The sequence below is a fragment of the Eurytemora carolleeae genome, unplaced genomic scaffold (assembly GCF_000591075.1).
Source record: "Eurytemora carolleeae unplaced genomic scaffold, Eaff_2.0 scaffold557, whole genome shotgun sequence".
Lineage (NCBI taxonomy): Eukaryota > Metazoa > Arthropoda > Copepoda > Calanoida > Temoridae > Eurytemora > Eurytemora carolleeae.
In genome coordinates, this window is record NW_019396471.1 from 35,589 (window position 1) to 62,373 (window position 26,785).

Sequence of the window (26,785 nt, forward strand, 5' to 3'; positions counted from 1 at the left end):
CTTTATCTTTTATTTGGAATTATTGCAATTTAGGAATGATAATATCTATCTATCTATCTATCTATCTATTTTATATCTATCTATCCATCTAACTATCTTTCAATATAACCATCTATCTATCTATTTGTAAGGTTCAACATGGGTACAACGTTGGTGGGTTCTTTGTTTGGAATGTGGGAGAAGACGACAAGGTATATTTTATAAAAAATTAGAAATTTTTCAAATATTTTTGACAAAATGTAATTAAATTATTTTTCTATAATTAATTTCAATGGGTTTGATTATTGATGTCATATATGATCAAGAAAATAGAAAGATTTGTTAATAAAGTTCTTGTTTTTTGTATTATCTCTCATTATTATTCTTCTCTTTTGATTATTATTAATATTTTTATAAATGCAATTTTCAGAGCTTAACATTTTTGAAAATCGGAAAAAGTTAAATTCATTCTGTTCTCGCGGAAAGTTTAACAGGTCGCTCACTGATGGTCAAAGCTTTAAATCTGAACTGTGATTTGCATAGTGAATAAATTGACTGAATCAGTTTATTTAAAAGTTACGATCTTTTGATTTAGAACTCCAGTGTACACATCCTACAGATAGATCAGGGAGGTTTAACACTGGGAAACAGGGATATGCAGCAACAAGCAAAATATCATAAAAAATGTTATTGCTAAAGTATTTTTATTTTATTTTGCAAGAAATAGTCGCAGACTTGCAAATTTATGATTTGATTTAGAATGACTCAACACAAATGTTCTTCATGTCAATCTAGATTTTCTGATTAAAGTATAATAAAGACTGCTGATCATAGGTTAAAAACAACATAGATACAACACTATATGTCGTCTTTAGATATTAAGGGGTTTTTTGTTCACAATAACCCTGAGCCAGAAGCCCAAAGGAATTACAAGACAGGGAGAAAGCCTGTTCGAATTCCTTTCGGCTTCTGCCTTGTGAACGAAAAACCCCTAAATCTTGAAAAGACGACATCTAGTGGTCTAGTGTTCTATCTGTATCGTTATTAATCTATGCTGCTGATATTTTTAAAGAAAATCAAATCGAGTTTTTACAAAGTATTTTTTCCGTAAGGAATTAAGTCTTTGCTATAAACTCTAATTTTATAATTCATGTATCTTCGCGACTTGATGGCGTACACTTTTGATAAGTCAAACCTACGTTATTTGATCGAATTGGATTCATAGTTTGATATATCTAAGGTGGAAGGCATTGGGTAGCAAAGGTAAATAGATTATAAAATCAGAGTTTGTGTCAAAGACTCATTTCTTTAAAGGGACTGTAAAGGAAAAATGAAAGGGGGTATAGGCTGCAGAAACCTTTTGGTTTAATTTTGACACAGTTTTATATCAATTTCTTGAGAAAGGAACATCATATAAAACTCATTTAGGTCTCAATCAACTCCCGAGATTCTCACGATTCATCCTATACCCCCTTTAATTTTCCTTTACAGTCCCTTTAATACCAAAAATGTTCTTCCTAGTAACCATGCGGAATAGTAAGGTGACGACATTTTAAATAGTATAATAAACATGGAACAATGTGCAGTGTACACAGACTCATTTCTCTTGAGAAGTTGATCTGGTAATTTAAACTATTTTCCAGATAACAGCATCAAATAAACTTAACCGTAATTCTATTGATGATGTCTCCTTTAACAGAAATAATGGAGGGAGGAGATAGTTAAGACAAGGCATTCAGCCAGTATGCATTTAGCCATGTCCAAACAACGTCCCTGTTTTCCTCCCCCCCCCCCTTATTAGGAATAGGGTTAAGTATTCTAACGTCGTCATCTTATTCCAGAGTTTTATATGATTTAATTCAATTAGCAATTATTCTTTTAATGATAATGGAAAGGAATGAAAATATTTTAATGATAAAATTTTGATTTTGAAAGATGTAATGATAAAGACGGTTAGTTTACTCTACAGGGATAAGAAGAATATTTCTTCAATAAATGAGATTGTTCAGGTGAAAATATTAAATTAAGGTATTGTTCAGGTATAAATATTAATTAAAGGGATTTTTCTGCTGAAAATATTAAATTAAGGTATTGAACAGGTAGAAATATCATGGATTGTTCAGTTAAATATATTAATTAAAGGGATTGGTTCAGGTAAAAATATAAATTAAATGGGATTGTTCAGGTAAAAATATTAATTAAAGGGATTTTTCGAGTAAAAATATTAATTAAATGGGATTGTTCAGGTAAAAATATTAATTAAAGGGATTGTTCAGGTAAAAATGTTAATTAAAGGGATTGTTCAGGTAAAAATATTAATAAAATTGGATTGTTCAGTTAAATATATTAATTAAAGGGATTGTTCAGGTAAAAATATAAATAATGAAAGGGATTGTTCAGGTAAAAATATTAATTAAAGGGATTGTTCAGGTGAAAATATAAATAATGAAAGGGATTGTTCAGGTAAAAATATAAATTAAAGGCAATGTTTAGGTAAAAATATAATTACTTTATAGTATTGTTGAAATAAAGTTTAAATTAATTAAAAATGGATTATTGAAGCAAATTCAAATGAGTCTCCATTTAGAAGAATATTCACCGATACCCTTTGACTTTTTAATGGAAAATTTTTTATTTTTCATATTCCTTAGTCCACAGACCATAACCAATGACAAACTGAAATTATGTGTCAACATTTTTATTCAAATTACTCATATATATCTGTAATACTGTATAGTTACTTTGTTCGAAATATATCATATTATTCTTAATATTATTAACAATGTACTGAGCAAAACTAATGCAGATATTTGAAATTTGATCATTTTCATGCTTACAAAACTGAACAAGAAAATTGACAGAATTTAATAAATTTCATATTTTTTCAAAAAAAACCACGATATCGTCCTCATTGATGCTCAAATAAAAGTGTAAATTTTTCGATATGTGTGAAATGACAAATTAAGAAGTTGAGATAGAAGTTCCACACTCCATCAGTCAATTGGCAAAATTTTACAACATACAAAAATAATAAGCACAAATGATGAAGAAAAGGACATTTTGAAATTTTTGAAACTTCCCAAAGGAATAATTGAATAATTGTTTTTAGACTGATATCCAGAGGCAGATGGAAGATATTATTCAGTTTGAGAAAAAGATCGCTGAAATAACAGCCCCTGCATCAGAACAGAGGTAGGTTGCTAGATGAATAAAGTGTGATCAGTAAAATTTTTCTGATTCTATCAAAACCTGTAATTTTCTTCACCTCTTCACATTAATCTCAGAAGAAAAGGATGAGTCATCTAGTACTAGTACTACACTATAGTGTTCTGTCGTTTTTACCGTTTATTAAATACTGTGCAACATGCTTGTGAAGGGCGGTTTCAGGATTTAAGGTGGGGGGAGGGGGGTAAAGAAATGTAAAAAAGTTAACCCCCTCCCACTATTAATTTTCCACCCCTGTAATCTTCTTAAACGAAATTCACCCCCCACCCCCACCCCTCTATTGCAAAAAAAGTTCTATTTACCGCCCTAACCCTACAAAAATTACAGTTTTTTTAGTATAGGGTAGTCAAATGTCTTAATAATCCATTTTTTATCTGAAAACGATATTAAAAAAATATTATTGATTGAATTTTACACATTAACATTATACATAAGATATCATATTATTCTAATGAAGGGAGAATAGCTGCTATATTTCTTGCTAATTGTCTTGCAGGAGACAGCATGTAGTTTCCAAGTTTACTTTTAGAGTTAAAAATAACCAAAAGAAGGCTGAAAGTAAATTAAGAATTTTTCATTCAAAATTTAAAAAAGAAAATTAAAATATGCTTCTTTTTTCCACTCTACAATAATTTAGTTTCCTCGGGCCTTTTGAAATAAAGGCATTTAAAACACTGATGTCCGAAATTGAGGCAAGCCTCGCGTGCCATTCTTTCTAGGTTGACCAACCTGTCGGTGGTAATAGAAATAGATGACTTGTTCAATGAGAGCATTGAGCCATATTTACATCACAAAGTTTCAGTTTGTACCATTAGTAGAGTTAATGCAACGGAAATGGGTTTTTGTCACAAACAATAATTTTAAAACATATATTTCTTTGCAATCCGATGTCATGGCAAAAAAGAAGTTTCTTTTATATATGTTTTTTTATTAAATCTATATGTCAATTTGTTTTTATGTTTTTAGAGACGAAGAAAGAAGATATCATTCATTAACAGTTGCAGAGCTTCAAAACATCTCAGGTGCACATTTTCTACAGCCAATCTCACATATAAGAATACATAGGAAGAGTGCATGAAAAGTCGTCTTGAACTATATTTAAAAATGTATGACAGCATGTTATGCTTCATCATTGGTCTGCACAAAAAGAAAGCTGCTGAGATATTCGCAGCTTCAAGGGGTTAAATATATATCCAAATATCATTGAGAGTCATAAAATGTTTTGATAATTTTTAAGAAACTTTTTTTTATTTTTAATTCAAGGTAAATTAATAGCCCAGAAATATGCAGGACAGCAATTAATATATTAAATCGTTTTCTCGCGGCATTCTATCTTAACTATGTTAAGAATACGACATTATATAAAACTCTTGCTATGTATTTATACATCTAGGAAACTGTATCACACTGATAAAGGATCTGTTGACGTAAATTTCAGTAACTTTGCATTTTATAGAGTTGCATGAACAATTCACCAGCGTACCCTTAAAACCATTAGATGATAAATAATGTGGAAGATATGTTCGTTTTTCTTCGCTGACACGTGTTTAATTATGTTAATTCATCCAATGATTTCAGAACCAAATCTCTTTTGTAGGAAAAAAATCTCGTATGAAAATAAGTGGTTTTTAAAACCATAAAGTTTATTTCTTATTATGCTTTCTTCCAAAAAGTTTGAAGGTTTTTTTAATAGTGCGTGATAGAAACGTTTTTATATATTTTTTCTTCTATAAGCATCTTGCCAACCCAAATTTTTCTTTAACTTGGATTTTTGCTTCATAATATAATTTTTAAATACCCTATCTCTGTCAAAATTAAAATTGTATATGCACCATCACGCCCATTTAGTTTTATTATAATATAATAATTTCAGACTTTTTCCACTGGGAGGAGTTTTTCCAGGATGCTCTCTCTATTGTTGATTTAAAAATAAACTCTACTCAGCAAATTATAGGTGATTTCCTCAACTTAGAGCATTTATATATTTTTTAGGTTTTCCTTCTTTTGCTAACATATTTGAACCATATATAGAAATGACGGGCAAATTTGAACTTTAAATAATTTAGGCTAGATTTAAAAAAAAATTAATTTTGACCAAACTCTTGATTTTTGACTATAACATAAAAAAAAAACATAAGTCAGCCGACTACATATACTATTCAGTATACTCTCCTGAGTACATAAGTCAGCTGAGTACATATACTATTTAGTATACTTTCCTGAGTACATGAGTCAGCTAAGTACATATACTATTTAGTATACTCTCCTGAGTACTTGAACCAGCTAAGTACATCTACTATTTAGTGTACTCTCCTGAGTATATGAGTCAGCTGAGTACATATATAATTTAGAATACTCTCCCGAGTACATGAGTCAGCTAAGTACATATACTATTTAGTATACTCTCCTGAGTACTTGAACCAGCTAAGTACATCTACTATTTAGTGTACTCTCCTGAGTACTTGAACCAGCTGAGCACCCTCCTAAAGAATGAAAGTGAAAGTATGGACGGAAAGAACACTCTGAACAACTATCTGATGTGGCAACTGATCAGGTGAAGAGATTGCAAATTAATTACAACAAGACAGTTTTAGTTCATTTGAAAATATTTTAAAAATTGATTTTGTTTTTTTATTAAAACAGTTTATCAAAGCTTAGTTTTAGGTTAATAATTTTTAATAATTACTTTAAACTTCACTATGATTACTTTTAATATCCAGGAACTATAATTACTTCTAATATCCAGGAACTAAAATTGCTTCTAATAATATCCAGGAACTATAATTACTTCTAATATCCAGGAACTATAATTAATTCTAATATCCAGGAACTATAATTAATTCTAATATCCAGGAACTATAATTAATTCTAATATCCAGGAACTATAATTAATTCTAATATCCAGGAACTATAATTAATTCTAATATCCAGGAACTATAATTAATTCTAATATCCAGGAACTATAATTACTTCTAATATCCAGGAACTATAATTACTTCTAGCATCCAGAAACTAAAATTACTTCCAATATCCAGGAATTATAATTGCTTCCAATATCCAGGAATTATAATTACTTCTAATATCCAGGAAATTATTTCAAATATCCAGAAACCATAATTACTTCTAATATCCGGGAACTATAATTACTTCTAATATCCGGGAACTAAAATTACTTCTAATATCATGGAACTATAATTACTTATAATATCCAGGAACTATAATTACTTATAATATCCAGGAAGTAATTACTTTTAATGTCCAAGAACTATAATTATTTCTTATGTCTAGGAACTATAATACTTCTAGCATCCAGAAACTAAAATTACTTCCAATATCCAGAAACTATAATTACTTCTTATATCCAGGAACTATAATTATTCCCAATATCCAGGAACTACAAGGGCGCTCTGTCGAAGGAGTTTAGAGAGGTTGATATGATTCTCAAGAAGGCTATGATGGGGACAACTGTCAATGAAGAAAGGTTAAATTCAATTTTGAGGAGGAATGTATTTCATTTTTGGCTGATTTTTGGAATCCCTAAAATATTTTTTATGCGCACTAGAAAGAAATATACCTGCTTGTCTGTCTGTCCGTTTGTATCAAAACGACTGAACCAATCGGTTCGAAACAAATATACCTGCTTGTCTGTCTGTCCGTTTGTATCAAAACGACTGAACCAATCGGTTCGAAAGTAATAATCCCAGGACTGCAGGTTTACGGACATAACTAGAAGTACAAAATACAAAATTAAGTATTTCTAAAGAAAAAAATTCTCAAAAATGGTGGTTTTGTGAATATTTACCTTTAAATTTTACAAAATTAATTAATTAAACTTACATTTTTTTAAGTGATTATTTTTGGACAGTTTGTATTTTTCAATGATTTTTCACTACGGTGGGGATAGTATTTGTTTGCACATTTGACTGAATTTTCAAAGTCGTGAGAAAAGACTGCAAGGTCTAAGCTGTCATTGAGACATATCTAATTTCGGTCCATTAAACTGGTTTAATATTGTATTTAGCGGATTTTCATGGTTGGAATTGGCGGATTTCGGAATTTGAGATGAATTCTTATCTAAAACCGACCAAGGTCGGTTTTATTTTCAAAATGTCAAGTCTAAGATTCAGCCTTAAATGTGAGTCTAAGAAATAAGGACTCGAATACATCAGGATATATTGTAAAGAGACCCTATCCCCCTCCTTTCAAGAATTTTTAGTTTTTTACAGTTTACAGAATGTGTATTTGTAGATGGCGCCAATGTGTATCTGATACAGACAACGTACTCGGGTTTGCTCTAGGAGCATTGTTTGTAAACAAAACATTTGACGGAAACTCGAAACCAGAAGCGGAGGAAATGATCAAGGTAGAAAATCTGATTCCAACACTTTTTAATCAGATCGCGCTAATCCACATCAATTCTTAAAGGGAGTGTTCGCGAAAAATGAAAGATAATCGATGACTACAGGTTGTAATATCTGAATGATTTGTTTGAAATAAAATTGATTTTTTTACAGTCTAAGTCGTATGTTGCAATTTTCTCAATGTGTATGGGCGCTACGTTCTTCGGTATGAGACGTCTTTAACAATTTTCTCCTTATAGACGCAACAGATAGAAGTAAGATTAGTAGCGATCAAAAGCGCTTTTTTCATCGCATTAAGCTTATACCCCCTTTCATTTTTCGCGAATGCTCCCTTTAATCTCAATATCTGGAGCGGAAACCTGTGATTACGTAACAAATATACAACTGACTTGTTAATTCTGTGATTCTAGCTTTTGATTGATTGGTTGCGGTTTTTAAAGAGAAATCTAAAGGGAACTAACTGAACCAGTCGCACTGCAAGAGATACTTATTTGTGCTTTCTAAAGGAAAAGTTAAATGTTTAAATTTATCAACGATGCTTTAGAACTATATATTTCAGGCAGTAACAGACGCATTTATAATCGGCCTCAGGAGCAAAAACTGGATTGATAAAAAGGAAAAAGCAGATTTTTCGAAAAAAATAAATTATAGGTTTATAATTTTTTATTCTTGAAAATGATATACATAATTTTTTAATAATGCGTTCAAAAAAGTAATAAAAAAGAATGAAAAATAATTAATTCTCACACTAATAAAATAAATAAAAACCTGTTTTGTATAGACTAAGGTAGAGGCTGAAAGAAAAGCTAAGCAGATCACAAACATGATAGGCATACATTAATAACAATACAGATAGAACACTAGATGTCGTCTTTTCAAGATTTAGGGGTTTTTCGTTCACAATAACCCTAAGGAGTTACGCGCATGCTCTCTCTGTCTTGAACGTTGACTGCGCGGAACTCCTTTGGATTTCTACCTCAGAATTATTGTGAACGAAAAAGCCTTAAATCTAGAAAAGACGGCATCTAGTATTCTATCTGTTATTGTAATTAATCTATAATGATAGGATATCCAGATTATATTAATAATAAAACAGCTCTAGATGAAAAATATATAAAACTGGATGTGAACCAGGTACTAAACTATTATTTAAGGAAATGTTTTATAATTTCAAGGGACCCTTTATTTAAAGTGTGGCATACCAAATTTACAATCGTACCCTATTTTCCAGGGTAACCTCAAATCACAATTGAAATAATAAATTTTCAACATGAAAATTATGGATATCTCATACTTGATTAGTCCTAGTGTTGAGGGTACCGTTGTGAATCGGGCACTCCTCTATAAATGGAATTACGTTTACCGTTCTTTTAAAATGCAATGAAAATATGTCCATCATTGGTTCTCAGGACCCGTTGGGGCCTGAAAACCCCCTGAAATCAATAGATTTCACTGGTAAGGGGGGGGGGGCTTAGCCCCCATAGCCCCCCCCCTGAATACGCCCCTGAGCTCATTAAAACGAAAATTATACCCTTAACCTTAACTTTAACGGTTATGGTGCTAGGGAGGCTTAAAAAAAATATTCAAAAAGTACATAGAAAAATATTAACATGTGACACATGTTCTTAAATTCATTTTTCAAGAGCTTTTCAAATAAATAAGTCTGTAATCAACTCTGTAGCTCAATTACCAAAAAGCTATTAACTATTTTATTAACCCACCAACCAGCCGTTTGACCATCCTCCACTCTCCCTTTGCATAAACAAAATCAAAAATTGTTATATACTTTAAAGTTAAAAAAGTGAAGAAATTTAAAGACTGAATAGTGAAACCCGTTTTTAAGTTATGAAGAAAACCCCAATCGTGATATAGTTACTATATGGGATATAGTTAATATATTGGATATAGTTACTATATGCGATATAGTTAATATATGGAATATATAGTTAATATATGGGATATAGTTAATATATGGAATATATAGTTAATATATGGGATATTTGTAATATATGGGATACAGTTAATATATGGAATATAGTTACTATATGGAATATATAGTTAATATATGGGATATAGTTAATATATGGAATATATAGTTAATATATGGGATATAGTTAATATATGTGATATAGTTACTATATGGGATATTTGTAATATATGGGATACAGTTAATATATGGAATATAGTTACTATATGGGATATAGTTACTATATGGGATATAGTTAATATATGGGATATAGTTAATATATGGGATATAGTTGATATATGGAATATAGTTACTATATGGGATATAGTTAATATATGGAATATATAGTTAATATATGGGATATTTGTAATATATGGGATATAGTTAATATATGGGATATAGTTAATATATGGAAGATATAGTTAATATATGGGATATTTGTAATATATGGGATTATCTAAAAACAGGATTTAGTCCCTTTAAATCTCCGTTTTACATAACGCAGACTAGACATGAAGTCCATGAAGTGTTGCACGCTTAAGCTTTTTTCAAACTTTGCAAAATGAGAAAAGTTTCTTAATTCTAATTTGAATATTTAAAATCCATTGTCCGAAATCTATTTTCTCGTTTCGCCATCTTCACAGTTAATTTCATAATTTATTTTTTGAATCTGAGAATTGTTTATATGATTTTTTAATAACAAATTAAAATTATAATTTTTTTAGGATTATTTTGGGAACAATGTTCGGTTTAACAAATGGAATTTAGAGGAGAATCTGTCCGAGGAATGCTATCAAATATAAATTAGAAATTCCTTTAGTTTTAAATTCTACAAAATATATGAGTCACATCAAATCCTTATCATATTTGAAAATTGTGTACATTTCGATATTAAACATTAACATTTTTAAACTCATGCAAAACGATATATTTTTGTTTTTTGAAGAATGTAAATTATCACTGCATATTTATTTTTTTATTTTAAATNATAATCAACTATAGAGATAAATAAATAAAAAACGGTTTACAAAATAAAGCTGTTAAAGATAACAGACGATTTTGCTTCCTCTGGAAAGATTTGTATTCATTTTGTATTTGTATTTATTTTGTATTTGTATTAATTTTGTATTTGTATTCATTTTATTTCCTGAAAATAAGTCAGTTTTGATTTGAACCTGCGTGCAGTGTATTATTGTTTTATTTATTATTGTATTATTTAAAAAAAAAATCAAATAAATTATTTGATGTAACAGAAATTAAACAAAATATAAAATTGTGGCAAAAACTCAGATCCTTTGAAAGTTTTGGTTTCAGGGAACACAAGTTCCAAACCTGAACATCAGTGTCGGCTCACACAGTTTGAAGTTTTCTTTCCATGTATATTAGTTACTTTTAGAATTTTCTGATCCCTCTATATCCTTGCAACCTAATGGTATAAACCTTTAATATTTCAAACTTAGACTTGATCTAATATAATTCATAGTTTAATATATCTAAGGTCTATGGCATTGGGTTGCAAAGAAGTAAGAATTAGGAAATCAGAATTTGTGGCAAAATCTCAATTTCTTTCAAACATTTAAATGTATTTGTGTTCAGATTGTGTTTCCAGCTGGTATTCTTCAGCTTCCATTCTTCAGTCTTCATAATCCTAAAAGCTTGAATTTCGGAGCTATGGGGGTTGTTATGGGTCATGAGCTGTCTCATGCATTTGACGATCAGGTTTTGTTTTTAATCCAGTTTAGAGAAAATCAGATTGATTGTTGTAGACAAAAATATTTGTTTGGAAGTCTAGTTAAGAGAACCAGACAAGTATTCTGATAATGATGTTCATTAAATCCAACATTATTTATATAGGTTTTGTATAGTAAAAAGTAAAGCTTTATGATTACATATATTACATAAACATCCAGCAAGTAACATTTAAGGGTATTTTATCCTAAAACTACTACTGGTTTGCCGATGATAAGTAACATCTTTAATGTGAGCTGAAAACTTTAAAATGAGATATCCTTAATCCCGATTACTTAATCTGAGTATCCAACAGACAAACTTTTGATTTTCTTCTTAAACCGTCCTTTCTGGGATAAAGTAGAGAACACTAAAAAAACCGGTTTTTCTAAATTAGAGAGTTCCTCCCATTTCTGTATATATAATCTTAAGTGGCGCGCAAAATTTCAAACTTATCGGCTTCATATACACGACTCAGATTGGTTGAATTTTATACAGTTTTCAGGATACAAACACAAGATTAGATTAGTCTCGAGATTAAGAAAAAGAGAGGATCACGCATTAATCTCGATATCCACAATTCTTAAGTTTTCAGCTCGGTAATGTTTGTTTGTTATTTAACTTTATTTAACTTCAACTGAAAAGAAAGGACGAATAGGAAAATTTTTTTATGAATATAAAGTATTTAATAGATCGAGAATGTTAGTGAAAAGGTAATAAAGAAATGTATAGGTATCACACTGTGAAAAAAGCAATATCCAGATTCCAGGGTAAAAAGCTTATTCTGAAAACTAATGAAGAAATAAACCAAGAATTTCAAATTATTTCGTTTATCAATAAACATGTTGCGATACGACGTTTTTAGATTAATGTTTTTTTTCAGAAACAATATTTTCAAAAGTTTCCAAAGGCTATAAGATTAATATTGACAAAGCATAAAACATATTTAGTAAAGAAACATAAATCATATAAAACATATTACCCGTTAAATAAGGATTTGTACTTTTTTGTAGTGTATTAAATAATACTAGATGAAGTGACCGGCGTTGTCCAGGTTACGCATAGATAATCTAGCCGTTTACTCGCGCTTGGTCTAAAATTATGATTTTAGCTGAAGTTCCCGTCGTTGCTCGTGGAATTAAAAAAAATTCAAATTTGTTTTAGCCTGTTTCACTCCCTGGGTATTCGAGGGTTCCTTAAAAAGAGTTCAAATTTGTTTAGCCTATTTCACTCCCTGGGTACCCGAGGGTTTCTTAAAAAAAAATTCAAATTTGTTTTAGCCTATTTCACTCCCTGGGTACCCGGTGTTTGTATAAAATGCCTTCTTTTTGAGCGAGAATTTTATGTTTTTTTAAAAAGAAAATGGTATTGAAGGTTTTAAAAGCTAGTTTTTGTACATTTTCTTTACACTTTTCAGATTATTAAATGCTTTTTTTTCGAAATTAGAAAATGTAAATACTTTCAAACTAGAGGTTTTTGCAGTAGTGAGATTTGAATTTCATGAATCTCACTACCTTAGAACTTGACACTATATACTTTTATTTTATAAAACTGGGGCATTTTATACCTACAGGGGTACCCGGGGGTTCCCTAAACAAATTTTAGCCAATATGGTAAACCCGTTTGGCTTGCCTTAGCGAACATATAGTTTAGCGAGGAGCTTTATTATATAGATAAACTATTTTAAATAAAATATGAAAATACGTCATAGCAGACCGACGTACTTTGTTGTAGATAATTTTAAATGCACACACGTGCTTTCAAACTATATGAAAGGAAGTTATTGCCACAACCTCTATTTTTGTAATCCTATTTTATTTGCAAACCATTGTCCTTATATTTTGTTAGATCAAAGAATCTCAGTTTGAAATCTCAAAAAATTACACTATCAGGTTGAAAAATATATTATTAGAAAATTTGAATTTGTGGCAAAGACTGAATTCCTTTCTAACCCCAGCTCTTTCATGGATACCCTGACAAGAAGAAACATCAGATCTCTAGTATCAATTTTCAAATCCTGTTTTTTAGTTTTATTCTTAACCCTATACAGAATGGGGGGGGCGTTCGGCGCCCCCCTGTAGTTTTTTTGACCTACCACTATCATTTCTCTAAGGAGGGGCGCCAAACGCCCTACCCCCAGGCTATACATAGATTCAGACCCCCCAGCCTTTATAGGGTTAAAAACGCCCCCCTCCCCCGCTATACATATATTAACACACCCCAGCCTTTATAGGGTTAAATGTATAGGGTCGAGAATATGATGGTGACGGAAATATGCGAGGATGGTGGGAAAACAAGGTAAGAATTATAGTTTAATTTCCAAACATTTTAACAAAAAATTTAATGTAATTTCTTTTCCTTTCTATTGTTTTGTAACGATGTTATAAATGGTTAACACTTGCAGATATATTATTTTAGTACCTACTACAGTATAAGATGAGGGTTGGGTGTATGGAGGATCAGTATTGTATTGTTTAGTACCTACTACAGTATAAGATGAGGGTAGAGTGTATGGAGGATCAGTATTGTATTGTTTAGATCCTACTACAGTAAAAGATGAGGGTAGGGTGTATGGAGGATCAGTATTGTATTGTTTAGACCCTACTACAGTATAAGATGAGGGTATGCTGTATGGAGGATCAGTATTGTATTGTTTAGACCCTACTACAGTATAAGATGAGGGTAGGGTCTATGGAGGATCAGTATTGTATTGTTTAGACCCTACTACAGTATAAGATGAGGGTAGGGTGTATGGAGGATCAGTATTGTATTGTTTAGTACCTACTACAGTATAAGATGAGGTTATGCTGTATGGAGGATCAGTATTGTATTGTTTAGACCCTACTACAGTATAAGATGAGGGTAGGGTGTATGGAGGATCAGTATTGTATTGTTTTGACCCTACTACAGTATAAGATGAGGGTAGGGTGTATGGAGGATTAGTTTATTGTATTGTTTATACCCTTCTACAGTATAAGATGAGGGTAGGGTGTATGGAGGATCAGTTTATTGTATTGTTTAGACCCTACTAAAGTATAAGATGAGGGTATGCTGTATGGAGGATTAGTTTATTGTATTGTTTATACCCTACTACAGTATAAGATGAGGATATGCTGTATGGAGGATCAGTTTATTGTATTGTTTAGACCCTACTACAGTATAAGATGAGGGTAGGGTGTATGGAGGATTAGTTTATTGTATTGTTTAGACCCTACTATAGTATAAGATGAGGGTAGGGTGTATGGAGGATCAGTTTATTGTATTGTTTAGACCCTACTACAGTATAAGATGAGGGTATGCTGTATGGAGGATTAGTTTATTGTATTGTTTATACCCTACTACAGTATAAGATGAGGGTATGCTGTATGGAGGATTAGTTTATTGTATTGTTTAGACCCTACTACAGTATAAGATGAGGGTATGCTGTAGGAGAGAACGTGAACGGAAAACAGACAGTTGGGGAGAATATTGCAGATAACGGAGGATTAAAGGTATTTTACAATTCATTTAGGTATTGCAACAAATTCAAATTTTCTAAAACCTTTCTATGAAACCTGTTGGCAAAAACTTTTGATATTTCCAACTTCGATTGTTTTATTTGATATATTGAAATCTACGTCTTTAGGTTGCAATGATAAATGGGTTTGAAAATCAGAATTGTTTTTTTACAAAGACTCAATTTCTTCAAATTACTGAATGTTTCATAACAGTAGGAAGACTAAAAAAGCTTTTTAAAAAGTCCAATTATAGCATGAAATGTACAATTGTGCATCGCACTATACTAGGGTGTCCAGCGAAAGAAAACTTTTGCAAAAATTTGCAATTTTCACAAATTTTCGCGAAATTTTCGCAATTTTATATACGAACAGAATGCGAAAAAATAATAGATTTTAAAAAACATTAAAACGTTTGGTTTAAAAATTTAAATAAATGTATTATTCGTTTTAGTCTTACTTGTTAGTCCTTCTTTTAAAAACCACTATCTCTATATTGAAAAAATCTTTGTTTTCTCAGAACAAATAATTTTGAGTGTCTAAAACGGTTGCTAAGAAGTTCCCCTTTCCCGTAGATATTTAAAATCAAAATGACTGTAAGCGAAATTTAAATTGGCACTCCATGCAAATATGGCAATGCACAATTCACAACAGTACCTTTTAATCTAATTAGATAATTGGATATAAATGTTTTTTGATTTAAAAAACTTATTATTTTCAATTTTGGTTTGTTGAAAAAAGTGAATTTCAAATTTCTACAACAGGAAAAAAGATAGCATAATTAAACCCCTTTAAACCAAGAAAAAAAACACTATTTTCTCCATTTTTGATCAGATAAAGGTTTGTTGTGAATTTAGCATTGACATCTTTGCATGGTGGGTCACTTAAAATTACGTTACAGTCCCTTTAATTATTTGATAAATTATCTACATACATAACTCTAATTTAGTTTTTAATTCTCTCTTGTTGCAGGCTTCATATGAGGCTTATCAAAGTTGGTTAAAGAAGAACCCTGGAGCTGAGAGTGGGTTGCTTCCAGGAGTTAATCTTACTCATAATCAACTATTCTTCCTCTCATTTAGCCAGGTTTAATCTCACTCATAATCAACTATTCTTCCTCTCATTTAGCCAGGTTTGATCTCACTCATAATTAATTATTCTTCCTCTCATTTAGCCAGGTTTAATCTCACTTATAATCAACTATTCTTCCTCTCATTTAGCCAGGTTTAATCTCACTCATAATCAACTATTCTTCCTCTCATTTAGACAGGTTTAATCTTAATCATAATCAACTATTCTTACTTTCATTTAGTCAGGTTTAATATCACTCATAATCAACTATTCTTCCTCTCATTTAGCCAGGTTTAATCTTAATCATAATCAACTATTCTTCCTCTCATTAAGCCAGGTTTAATCTCACTCATAATCAACTATTCTTCCTCTCATTTAGCCAGGTTTAATCTTAATCATAATCAACTATTCTTACTTTCATTTAGTCAGGTTTAATCTCACTCATAATCAACTATTCTTCCTCTCATTTAGCCAGGTTTGATTTCACTCATAATCAACTATTCTTCCTCTAATTTAGTTAGGTTTAATCTCACTCATAATCAACTATTCTTCCTCTCATTTAGTTAGGTTTAATCTTAATCATAATCAACTATTCTTTCTCTCATTAAGTTAGGTTTAATCTCACTCATAATCAACTATTCTTCCTCTCATTTAGCCAGGTCTAATCTTAATCATAATCAACTATTCTTACTTCCATTAAGTTAGGTTTAATCTCACTCATAATCAACTATTCTTCCTCTCATTTAGCCAGGTTTAATCTTAATCATAATCAACTATTCTTCCTTTCATTTCGTCAGGTTTAATCTCACTCATAATCAACTATTCTTCCTCTTATTTAGCCAGTTTTAATCTCACTCATAATCAAATATTCTTCCTTTCATTTAGTTAGGTTCAATCTCACTCATAACCAACTATTCTTCCTCTCATTTAGCCAGGTTTAATCTTACTCATGATAAACTATTCTTCCTCTCATTTAATTAAGGTTGAATCTCACTCATAATCAACTATTCTTTCTTTCATTTAGCCAGGTTTGATCTCACTCATAATCAACTATACTTCCTCTCATTTAGTTAGGTTTAATCTTACTCATGATCAACTATTCTTCCTCTCATTAAGCCAGGTTTAATCTCACTCATAATCAACTATTCTTCCTCTCATTTAGCCAGGTTAAATCTTAATCATAATCAACTATTCTTACTTTCATTTAGTTAGGTTTAATCTCACTCATAATCAACTATTCTTCCTCTCATTAAGTATAGAGCTGTAAAATCTAAGCCCAAGGCGTTGCGACACTTCAAAGTCGACCCTCTCTTAAAAATGGATGAGACTGTTTCTAAACAGTCTGAATCTATCCCTTTTAAAACCAATCTTTTTCACCTTTTTCTCCTATATCAAAGAAACTGATTGGAATGATTGGAATGCAAAGACGTAACAGAAAATTATTATTTTTTCTAGAAAATTTATTGTTTTAAAGCATTAACCTTTCTACTGTTATCCTTTTTTCTGTTTAGCAACTCTTGCAAGGCTGCAAATTAAACAACAATTTAAAACTTTTTTTACTTTGAGACATTTATATTGTCTTTATTTAATTAATTGAACAATATACTTCATATTATCTAAACTTTTATTGGTTTTGTAAACTCTGCCTTGATGTGCATAGGGTAAACTGTGAAGGGTATAACATAATTTAATGATTGTTAGCGCCAAAATTATACGTTTCTTCAAAAAAAGGACAGATGACAAAAGATTTTTTTTTTTAAGGTTTGGTGTTCATTATCAACCCCTGAATCTGAACACTATTCTCTTATAGAGGATGCTCATAGTCCACCCAGGTACAGGCTGAACACTATTCTCTTATAGAGGATGCTCATAGTCCACCCAGGTACAGGATCGAAACAGAAATGCTTAAAAAATAAATTTTCTTATTTTTCTGGATTTTTTATGTATTTTTTTTATTTGGTTCAGCGTGATAACGGTGTTGATTTAATCAAGTGTTTGGTCAAGCATTATTTAAAACGCTCTTGATTTTTCAGTTATTTTAATTTTTCTTCAAAATTCACCTTTAAGTCAACAACTTTTGTTATTATGTAAATATGAATATTTTTTATCATGTTTCGGAGATTTGTTTTGTTAACATTTTTACAGCACCAGTTTTATCTGGCAATCGGAAAATGTTTAGTTTAGAAGTTCAGCCAATTCGTAACTTTGACCTTAGAANATACAAGGCTTTCAGGGCGATTCGCGCCTATCTTCTATTTCTACTGTGAACATCTTCGTATATATTGTAAAACAATAACAAAAAAGTTTGCGGACTTAAAAAAGAAATTTGTGGATTTTCAATAGCTAATTAAAATCGAATTTTGTTGGAGAGGATGGGCATTTCAATTACTAAATAACTTTATGAAAATTCTTTAATTTTCTTCTATAATGAGGAGTTTACTGTATGTATGCTAATTAACATATATATTACATAATAATATACATCTAGAGCTATTCAGTATATTCCAAGAACACAGATCTAATTTGGCAAACCATGGATGAATGTCTATGTAAGAGGGGTTTTCAATAAAACATTTTACTCTAAAACGCCATTTTAACCTTCAAAAGGAGGCCTAATATTAGAAAATCTGACCGTTCTCTTTTTCTAAGATTTTGGAAACAAACTTATAATTTTATTTTTACATTAATCTCAACACTATTCTCTTATAGAGGATGCTCATAGTCCACCCAGGTACAGGATCGAAACAGAAATGCTTAAAAAATAAATTTTCTTATTTTTCTGGATTTTTTATGTATTTTTTTTATTTGGTTCAGCGTGATAACGGTGTTGATTTAATCAAGTGTTTGGTCAAGCATTATTTAAAACGCTCTTGATTTTTCAGTTATTTTAATTTTTCTTCAAAATTCATCTTTAAGTCACCAACTTTTGTTATTATGTAAATATGAATATTTTTTATCATGTTTCGGAGATTTGTTTTGTTAACATTTTTACAGCACCAGTTTTATCTGGCAATCGGAAAATGTTTAGTTTAGAAGTTCAGCCAATTCGTAACTTTGACCTTAGAATTGATCGCTGGATTTATGGGGGTATGGGGGGGGATCTAATTAGNATAGAATGTATTTCATTTCGAATTACGTCATCAAAAACTAATAAAAACTATTCTTATAATATTTTTTATATGTTAAGGTTACGAGTACTGGGAACTCTTTCTAACTCTGATTACTTCTCAGAAACATATAAATGTAAAGAGGTAAAAAACATGATTTGTTAGAAAAGACATTATTTAAAAAGAAAAAAAAATGTTTTGATTTTTTTTATGTACAAACTTTGATTTTTCTAATCCTTTTTTCTTTGTAATCCAATGCCGTAGACCTAAAATATTGCAAATTATGAATTTTATATTTCACATTTAGATCTTTTATTTTATTGGATATTTTATTGGAGGTTTTTTTGAAATTTTCCCTGGGGTTACTTGAGGTCCTACACAAAATTTGGGCCCGATCGGTTCAGCCGTTTTTACGTTCAAGGCACACAAACAAACAGAAAGAGAGACAGCCTCAAGCAAAGTATATATTTATTTAGAAGAACTACAGTTTTTGATCTTAATTTGACATTTTTCTTATGTTCAGGGAAGCAAGATGAACCCTGAACGAGCAAAGAAATGTACTGTATGGTAAATGCATTTAGGCGAACAATTAAACCAGATCATTTTCTGGTAATTAAAAATAATTAAAAATTGGAAAACTGTACGAAAAAAAGAATATTCATTTCAGTCGATATTATAAATGAATACATATTTTAATGGGGTTGTCTCCTTAAAAACGTTATTTTAGTTGCAATACTGAAGAAAATTGTTCATGCACAATTAGGCATTAAAGGTGTTCCTCAAATCGACTTAAAGCACAAAAAACCTAAACTAAAATCATTCTTTTTAAGACAACCATATGAAGTGAAAATATGTTGGCTTATAGCTTATTTTAATTTGTTTAGTATTACACTCAAATATAAAATGCATGTCTATTATCCCCTAATTAAAGCATATTTTGTCAAATTTTGCTAAATTTTGTTTTGTATAATCATTTTTAATGAATACAAGAAAAAGTAATGTTTTATAAAACAAGTATTCGAAAATATCTAAAATATTAAACTACAAAATTTTGCATTTATCAATAGCATTGAGGGTTTCAACAAAAATAGCAAATGTTTCCCATTTAATCTATTTTAAATATTTGTAACCAAGCATTACAGTTTTTCATAAGACGCCTAAATTTATTAAAAAATCTCTAAAATTTACATTAGTTTAACCATTTTAAGCTTGCACAATGGACTTTCATTGATTAAAATACTCTCAAGAAAAAAATATTTATTTTAAATTTGTTTTATTTTGTTTGTTAGTGCATTAGTATATCTGTTTTATGGAATATTGTGATATTAACCATAATTGTAGGATATCATCATAGATCTCGCCATATTGTTATTCATAGATAAATGTGAAATATTTATTAAAAATATATGTAGTCAAGTATTTGTGAAAATAAATGTATTGTTTATTATTTCTGGCTTCTCTTTTTATACGAGTATACTAGACTAGGCTACTTATTAACACTTTTAATTTTTACTTTGAACTCTGAAAGTCGTCATATTTCATTTTAACCGTTCGCGGATTTTCTGTATAAATTGGCGCATTTTCAAAAATATTAAACTTTTAGCAATGTTTACAGATAGATGTTTGTATTCAATGATAATAATTTGTTACACCCTAACACATAATAAAGCACGAAAATCTGTCCCTTTACTAAAAGTAAATTCAGCCTATATGAACCATACAAGGCTTTCAGGGCGATTCGCGCCTATCTTCTATTTCTACTGTGAACATCTTCGTATATATTGTAAAACAATAACAAAAAAGTTTGCGGACAGCCTAATATTAGAAAATCTGACCGTTCTCTTTTTCTAAGATTTTGGAAACAAACTTATAATTTTATTTTTACATTAATAGAAAAAACTTAATCATGTTTTTTTTCAGAGACACTCGGTATGTAAGCGCATCGTCATTCATGAAATACGATTTTTTTTATTTAATACAATATGATGTGGGACACCAACTTGTTATTCATATTATGGTTTATATATTGCAATATCAAATATAGATTTAGTTCAATTTTACTGTTTTACAAACTACAGCCTATTTAATGATTCCTTAACTGAGTTTAATTTAATACAGATAAAGGTAGTAGGGCTGGGCAAAGTAAAAAATTTTTTTTTTTTTTGAAAATTAAGCCATTCATTTTTTTTCTTTTTATGTTTATCTTAAAGTTAAATCTCAAATCAATTTAAAAAGTTTATTATCAATTCCTTTTTCACTTCCAATACTGATCTCGATCATCGAGTCTATTTAGAGGAGGGAGTTCAAGCCCATCGTTTACTCTTGGTTCGAACCCCTTGTTTACTCCTGGTTCGAACCCCCTGTTTACTCTTGGTTCGAACCCCCTGTTTACTCCTGGTTCGAACCCCCTCCCCCTCTCTTCCCATCTAGGTCCCTCTTCTATTAGTTCCAAATCTCTAGGGTTTCGAACTATTCTTGGACTTAAAACTCGACCTGAAAAAGTGATTATTAATTTTTCTAAGAGACTGAATTTCTATATGGGCATCAATTCGAGATTCTTCTTAATTTTAAGAAAGCCAATTTTCTCGTGACAATTAGATGTTAATCATAACCATTTTTCTAAACAAGATTTCTTTTGGCATACAGTTTTTAAAAATTGGATTTTTCAACAAAGTAGAATTCTCAGATTCTTGAACGAGTTTACCATTCTGTCTAAGGCTAAAAAATTGGATTTTTTTTTTTCAAAATTCGACTTTTAAAGAAAAATTCCAAGGGAAACGCCGGGCACTTCAGCTAGTAATCAATTCTGGACAAACAATGGCCGAGTTGCATTAGGTTTCTTCTATTTGATTTCAACCATGTTTTGGTCTATATAATTTAACAACAAATAAAGGTTGTGTTTCTTATACTTTTTAATTATAAACATATCTGCTGACAAAAAAAAAGAGTTTAAGAAAAAAACGAAATTGTTACGAATTTAATAGTTCAAATTGTAATCGAAAGTCATAGTTTACTAGGATAGGACTGAACTGTTGAATCCGCGTGATAGATAATACCTGGGTGGTGACTGGCATTTTCTTCTTGCTCATGATTTTCAAAATTGTTTTTATTGACCTCAACAAGCTCTACAAATTAAAAATTAGATTTTTTTTCAATTTAAAAATTAATTCTGTTACCTTGTTTCATTGCCTGCTTCTGAAAAAAAATATTATTATTAAACAAGTGAAATTATTAGTTATGAAATGTAATTGTACAAAACATACAGCTGGTTACCCACAAACGATGAGACTTCATAGACGACTGTACGGAATTAATAAACTTATATCATTTTTGTTAAATCATTAAATAAGCTATTAAAAGTCTTTTTTCAAAGGTAAAGCTTTAATTTAATCTTGAAATTGACATATTTTAAGAGTTTCAGGTCGTCTTTACAGCCTCATATTTTGTGGGTAGCCCTTCAATTTAACGTTGTTGCATACAGTGATAACCAGAAAATTCTGGAATAAAAGGACGACTTTTAGACTCAAGTTATGACCAATGAACATGAGACAAAGCAATTGTGAAGTGTACAGACATGAATAATTAATTTAAATGAAATACAATTAATTATTGTTGTAATGTTGTCTTTATATTCCACAGTTTTCTGGTCCTCGCTGTACTAAAAAATATTGCAACCTGTCTATAGTTGTTAGCTATCACCCAAGTATATATATTCCCGATTACCATTCCAACTAAAATAACAAAATTATCATATGACGGCACAGAGATTGTTTCTATTCTAAACCCTTTTCCTGTGGGGGGGGGGGGTCGACCCCCCACCCACCTTTCTTTTTATATTGCTTAAAAACTGTAATAGATACAATTTTTTGACTTTTCCTAAATATAATTTTCCAAAATCTTAGAAAAAAGTTGATTGCCTATGGATCCAGGAATACTGCCAGAAATAGGCTTGTTTTACCTCCTAGATTATAGTTGCTTAAATACCACTAAAAATGTTCCAATTTTGATCAATTGCTTTATGGAAAGCTGAAATCCAGGAGATACAATTTTTTTTCAAATTTTCCCTCATTTTACATATTGGCCCAAATTTGCAACAAAATATGCGCTACAACCAACAGTTAATTCATTCCTTTAAACAGTTATAGTGTGGAAAGCTGCTGAGAAGAGTATATCAACCATACTATAGTTTCAATTAGTTTTGCAACATTTTTCGCGCAGTTTTTAAATGTTTGTCTTACACAGGTTTTGCAAACACCTGTTTTTTCATTACATACATTTTACGAGCTCATAACTCAAAAAGAAAGTAAGCAAATAGCTTGTGAAAACTTTTGAAATTTTTTTGCATTATTTTTCTTATTTCTTTCTTTGAAAATATTTTATTATTTTTGAAATAGTGCTTTCCAAAAATGTGTTAAATGTGTTTTAAATTTGTGCTAAAAAAGTTAAGAAAAAATCCGCATCCAACAATCTTTTTGAGTTACATATCATTATACAATATATATCAAAAGATATTTTCAACTTTTTGATAATTTCACCAATTTTAAAATCGTTTTCATGAAATAAAAAAAACTTTTTATGCAATCTAATCATTCTCCGAATCTAACATCTTCTATAATATAAAGCTCTTCGCTTATTTATATATATTTTTAGGTATGGATGTATTAGGTAAGACTATATGTCGGCTATAGCTGGCCAATTGGCTGGACTGAAAGGGCTGACATTTTTGAGGGAACCCTTGAATTCCCGAGGCTAAAAAATCGAAATTTTTTTTCTTGAAATTTTTATTTTTTTCGATTTTTTTTCAAAATACGATTTTTTAAAAATTCCACGGACAACGCCGGGCAAATTAAACGTACAAATTCATACCTATGGTAAGTATAGAAAAAATATGAGCAATGTTCCAGTCTAGAACAAGACCTTCAAACGGTTGTCTTCGTTCTGCATCTGCATTTGAAGAAGCTAAGACCTAAACGAATATTGATCGTGAATTGAAACAAAAACAAATTAACTTTTAATAATATCGTTTAATGGATTGAATTAATATTTTTGTAAAACTAAATTTAATCATAAAATTTTGCAAATTTTGTATGTGTACTTTTGTGTACTCTCAGGAAAAAATGTAGATTGTATAATACTTTTTAATGCAACGTTTTTGAATTCCGATCTTCCATCTTCCCTTAAGTCAGTGATTTGTCACAAAAATTGTACCTTATCCAATTACAGCCTTTTTGTCGCTTATTGGATACAAACAGACATTTAAAACATATATATGACGTCATACTAAAGTAAATTGCATATAAGATTAAAATCATATGTGTTTTCAATCATAACTCCTCTTGTTGAACAGCTATTGAGAAGAATAAAAAATGTTTTGAATTTCTTATATGAAACCAAATAAATTTGTTTTTCTTGACATTGTGCAAAAAATGAAAGCTAGACGAGCTACGAGGTCACAAAGTTGTAATATGCAGTGATTTAGCATAGATTTTACCTTCTCCCTCTGTCTAGTTTGCAGTGATATATTCATTGTCGTATAAATCAATACAATCAAGACGAATTTTTGTATTTCTTCCAAGCATTCAAACAGCAGGAATACACGTTAAAACATAGAAGCAAAGGGAAGCTTATCATTAACTTAGAAGCACAGAGAAGCTTATCATTGATATGGAAGCACAGAGAAGCTATTCATTAATATGGAAGCACAGAGAAGCTCATCATAAACATGAAAGCACAGAGAAGCTATTTATGAAAATGAAAGGAAAGAGAAGCTAATCTCCAACATGGAAGCACAAAGAAGCTCTTAATTAACATGGAAGCACAGAGAAGCTCATCATTGACATGGACGCACAGGGAAGCTTACCATTAACATGGAAGCACAGGGAAGCTCATCATTAACATAGAAGCACAGAGAAGCTTATCATTAACATGGAAGCATAGAGAAGTTTATCATTAACATTAAAGCACAGAGAAGCTTATCATTAACATAAAAGCACAGAGAAGCTTATCATTAACATGGAAGCACAGAGAAACTCATCATTTACATGGAAGCATAGAGAAGTTTATCATTAACATTGAAGCACAGAGAAGCTCATCATTAACATAGAAGCACAGAGAAGCTCATCATTAACATGGAAGCCCAGAGAAGCTCATCATTAACATGAAAGCACAGAGAAGCTCTTCATTGACATGGAAGCACAGAGAAGCTCATCATTAACATAGAAGCACTGCGAAGCTTATCATTAACATGGAAGCACAGAGAAGCTCATCATTAACATGGAAGCACAGAGAAGCTCATCATTAAATTTTTACTTTTTAATGAAATTTATCAAAATCAAAGAGTTTTTGAACAATATATATTTATTTTTTGTTTATTTCAGCATAAAAAGCTAATTTAGACATATAACATTTTTAACGAGAATTGAGCATTTTGGAATCCAAATCATTTGATATGCTTCAAGACAATTACATTGTTTAAGTTAAAGAAACTTAGCAGTTGTCCAACGTACGTTTCTTTTTATCTTTATTTTTAAAATGAATTGAGGGTTATTGTTAAATGATAAGTTTAGGATATAAAAAAACAAAAATAGCTCGATAAGGAAAAGGTTAAGGTTTGCAAATAAATGGTTAGAAAACTTAGAGTTTAAGACACTTGAACATTTCCTTTTTTCTGAATTTGCAAAAATTCAAATTTGTATTGCAAAATCCAGTAATTAAGCTTAAAATGAGTGAAATAAATTATGAATTATTAATTTGAAAAATTTTCAATTTAGATTTGAAAAATTAAACCTACCGATAAAAGAAGATATATTTTTAGCAGGATATCCTTCTCAACGACTACAGATATAATTAGGATTGTATCAAATCCAATTACAAGGAAATTCTAAAAAAAAAATTATTTTTTTATTTACCATTTTTTATATGCCCCAATAAATCCTGGCATTGAGTGACGACATTTAAATCTTCTTTAAATTTCAAGTTTAACTGTGATAATTTTGTATAAAAATATGGTCACGGACACGGTATGATGGGCAAAAATTTTAAAGATGTTTAAACTTTAAGAAGGCTGCCATATTTTAGAAGTTTTACAATATTTTAAATTTTTTATTCTACACAATTTACTTTCAAGTTTTAAGTTTAAAAATCTTAACAGTTTTAGAAAAACGAACCAAATTATTGCCCATTACAATATGCAGCCAGCTCTCTTGTTCTAATTATATTTAAACTTTTGTAGTTTGGGTCTTAATAAATAAATTCAACTGGTAAAAAATTCTAAACCTAACTTTCAAATCATGCAGCAAATAATAAAAGATGTCCCAATAAACGCAGGCATTAAATTTAAATAGGGTTTCCAGCGTACAAAATGTTCGTTTGTATCTCGCAATCATTTTTGCAAAATTTGATATTTTTTCTCGAAAATATGCGAACAAGTTGCAAAATTTAAAATTTAACGTATTTTTATGAAAAAAAGTGTTGTAGCTGCAAAATTTAATTGCGCAACAAAAATTGAACAACTGCTTGAAATGACCGTTCTTTTTTATTTTCCCTTTAGATTAAAATTCTGATTAGTATAAATTTAAGCAAATTTTGACATAGTTTTGAAATTTTAAAACCTTACGATATTTTTGTCGCGTCAAGTTTCAAGTTCAAAAACATTTTAATTTCTAGAAAAACGAACCAAATTATTGTCCATCACAATATGTACGACGCATGGGGTTTCCAAAATGTAGTCTACTCATTTGATCTAATTATATTTAAACTTTTATAGTTTGGGTCTCAATAAATAAAATTAAACTATTAAAACATTCTCAATATCCAATTCATTTTTTAATGATCAAAATCACAGGTCTCGGGGAA

The 26,785-nt window shown here is 30.2% G+C and overlaps 2 protein-coding genes across 2 annotated transcripts in view; one reads left to right on the top strand and one right to left on the bottom strand.

Annotated features, from left to right (window-relative positions):
- Nucleotides 1-20,378, top strand: part of LOC111703898 (endothelin-converting enzyme homolog) — a 32,749-nt gene extending 12,371 nt beyond the window's left edge. Inside the window, exons 11-33 of the mRNA XM_023475985.1 lie at nt 132-191; nt 575-670; nt 1,890-1,988; nt 3,089-3,171; nt 4,171-4,226; nt 5,078-5,158; nt 5,650-5,758; nt 6,596-6,685; nt 7,453-7,567; nt 8,125-8,181; nt 8,347-8,395; nt 8,632-8,699; nt 10,257-10,331; nt 10,846-10,888; nt 11,060-11,250; nt 13,507-13,557; nt 13,978-14,031; nt 14,356-14,416; nt 14,689-14,750; nt 15,726-15,839; nt 17,586-17,656; nt 19,012-19,075; nt 19,455-20,378. Coding sequence (XP_023331753.1) covers nt 132-191; nt 575-670; nt 1,890-1,988; nt 3,089-3,171; nt 4,171-4,226; nt 5,078-5,158; nt 5,650-5,758; nt 6,596-6,685; nt 7,453-7,567; nt 8,125-8,181; nt 8,347-8,395; nt 8,632-8,699; nt 10,257-10,331; nt 10,846-10,888; nt 11,060-11,250; nt 13,507-13,557; nt 13,978-14,031; nt 14,356-14,416; nt 14,689-14,750; nt 15,726-15,839; nt 17,586-17,656; nt 19,012-19,075; nt 19,455-19,502 — 1,797 coding nt within the window. The 3' untranslated portion in view covers nt 19,503-20,378. The remainder of the gene's footprint in view (nt 1-131; nt 192-574; nt 671-1,889; nt 1,989-3,088; nt 3,172-4,170; nt 4,227-5,077; nt 5,159-5,649; nt 5,759-6,595; nt 6,686-7,452; nt 7,568-8,124; nt 8,182-8,346; nt 8,396-8,631; nt 8,700-10,256; nt 10,332-10,845; nt 10,889-11,059; nt 11,251-13,506; nt 13,558-13,977; nt 14,032-14,355; nt 14,417-14,688; nt 14,751-15,725; nt 15,840-17,585; nt 17,657-19,011; nt 19,076-19,454) is intronic.
- Nucleotides 20,379-20,793: 415 nt separating this feature from the next.
- Nucleotides 20,794-23,963, bottom strand: LOC111703907 (uncharacterized). The gene is made up of 5 exons (XM_023475993.1): nt 23,798-23,963; nt 22,607-22,662; nt 22,108-22,126; nt 21,988-22,056; nt 20,794-21,424 (listed from the first exon to the last, which is right to left on the bottom strand). The coding sequence occupies exons 2-5, from the start codon at nt 22,655-22,657 to the stop codon at nt 21,186-21,188; spliced, it is 378 nt and encodes a 125-aa protein (XP_023331761.1). The 5' UTR covers nt 22,658-22,662; nt 23,798-23,963; the 3' UTR covers nt 20,794-21,185.
- Nucleotides 23,964-26,785: the final 2,822 nt, after the last annotated feature.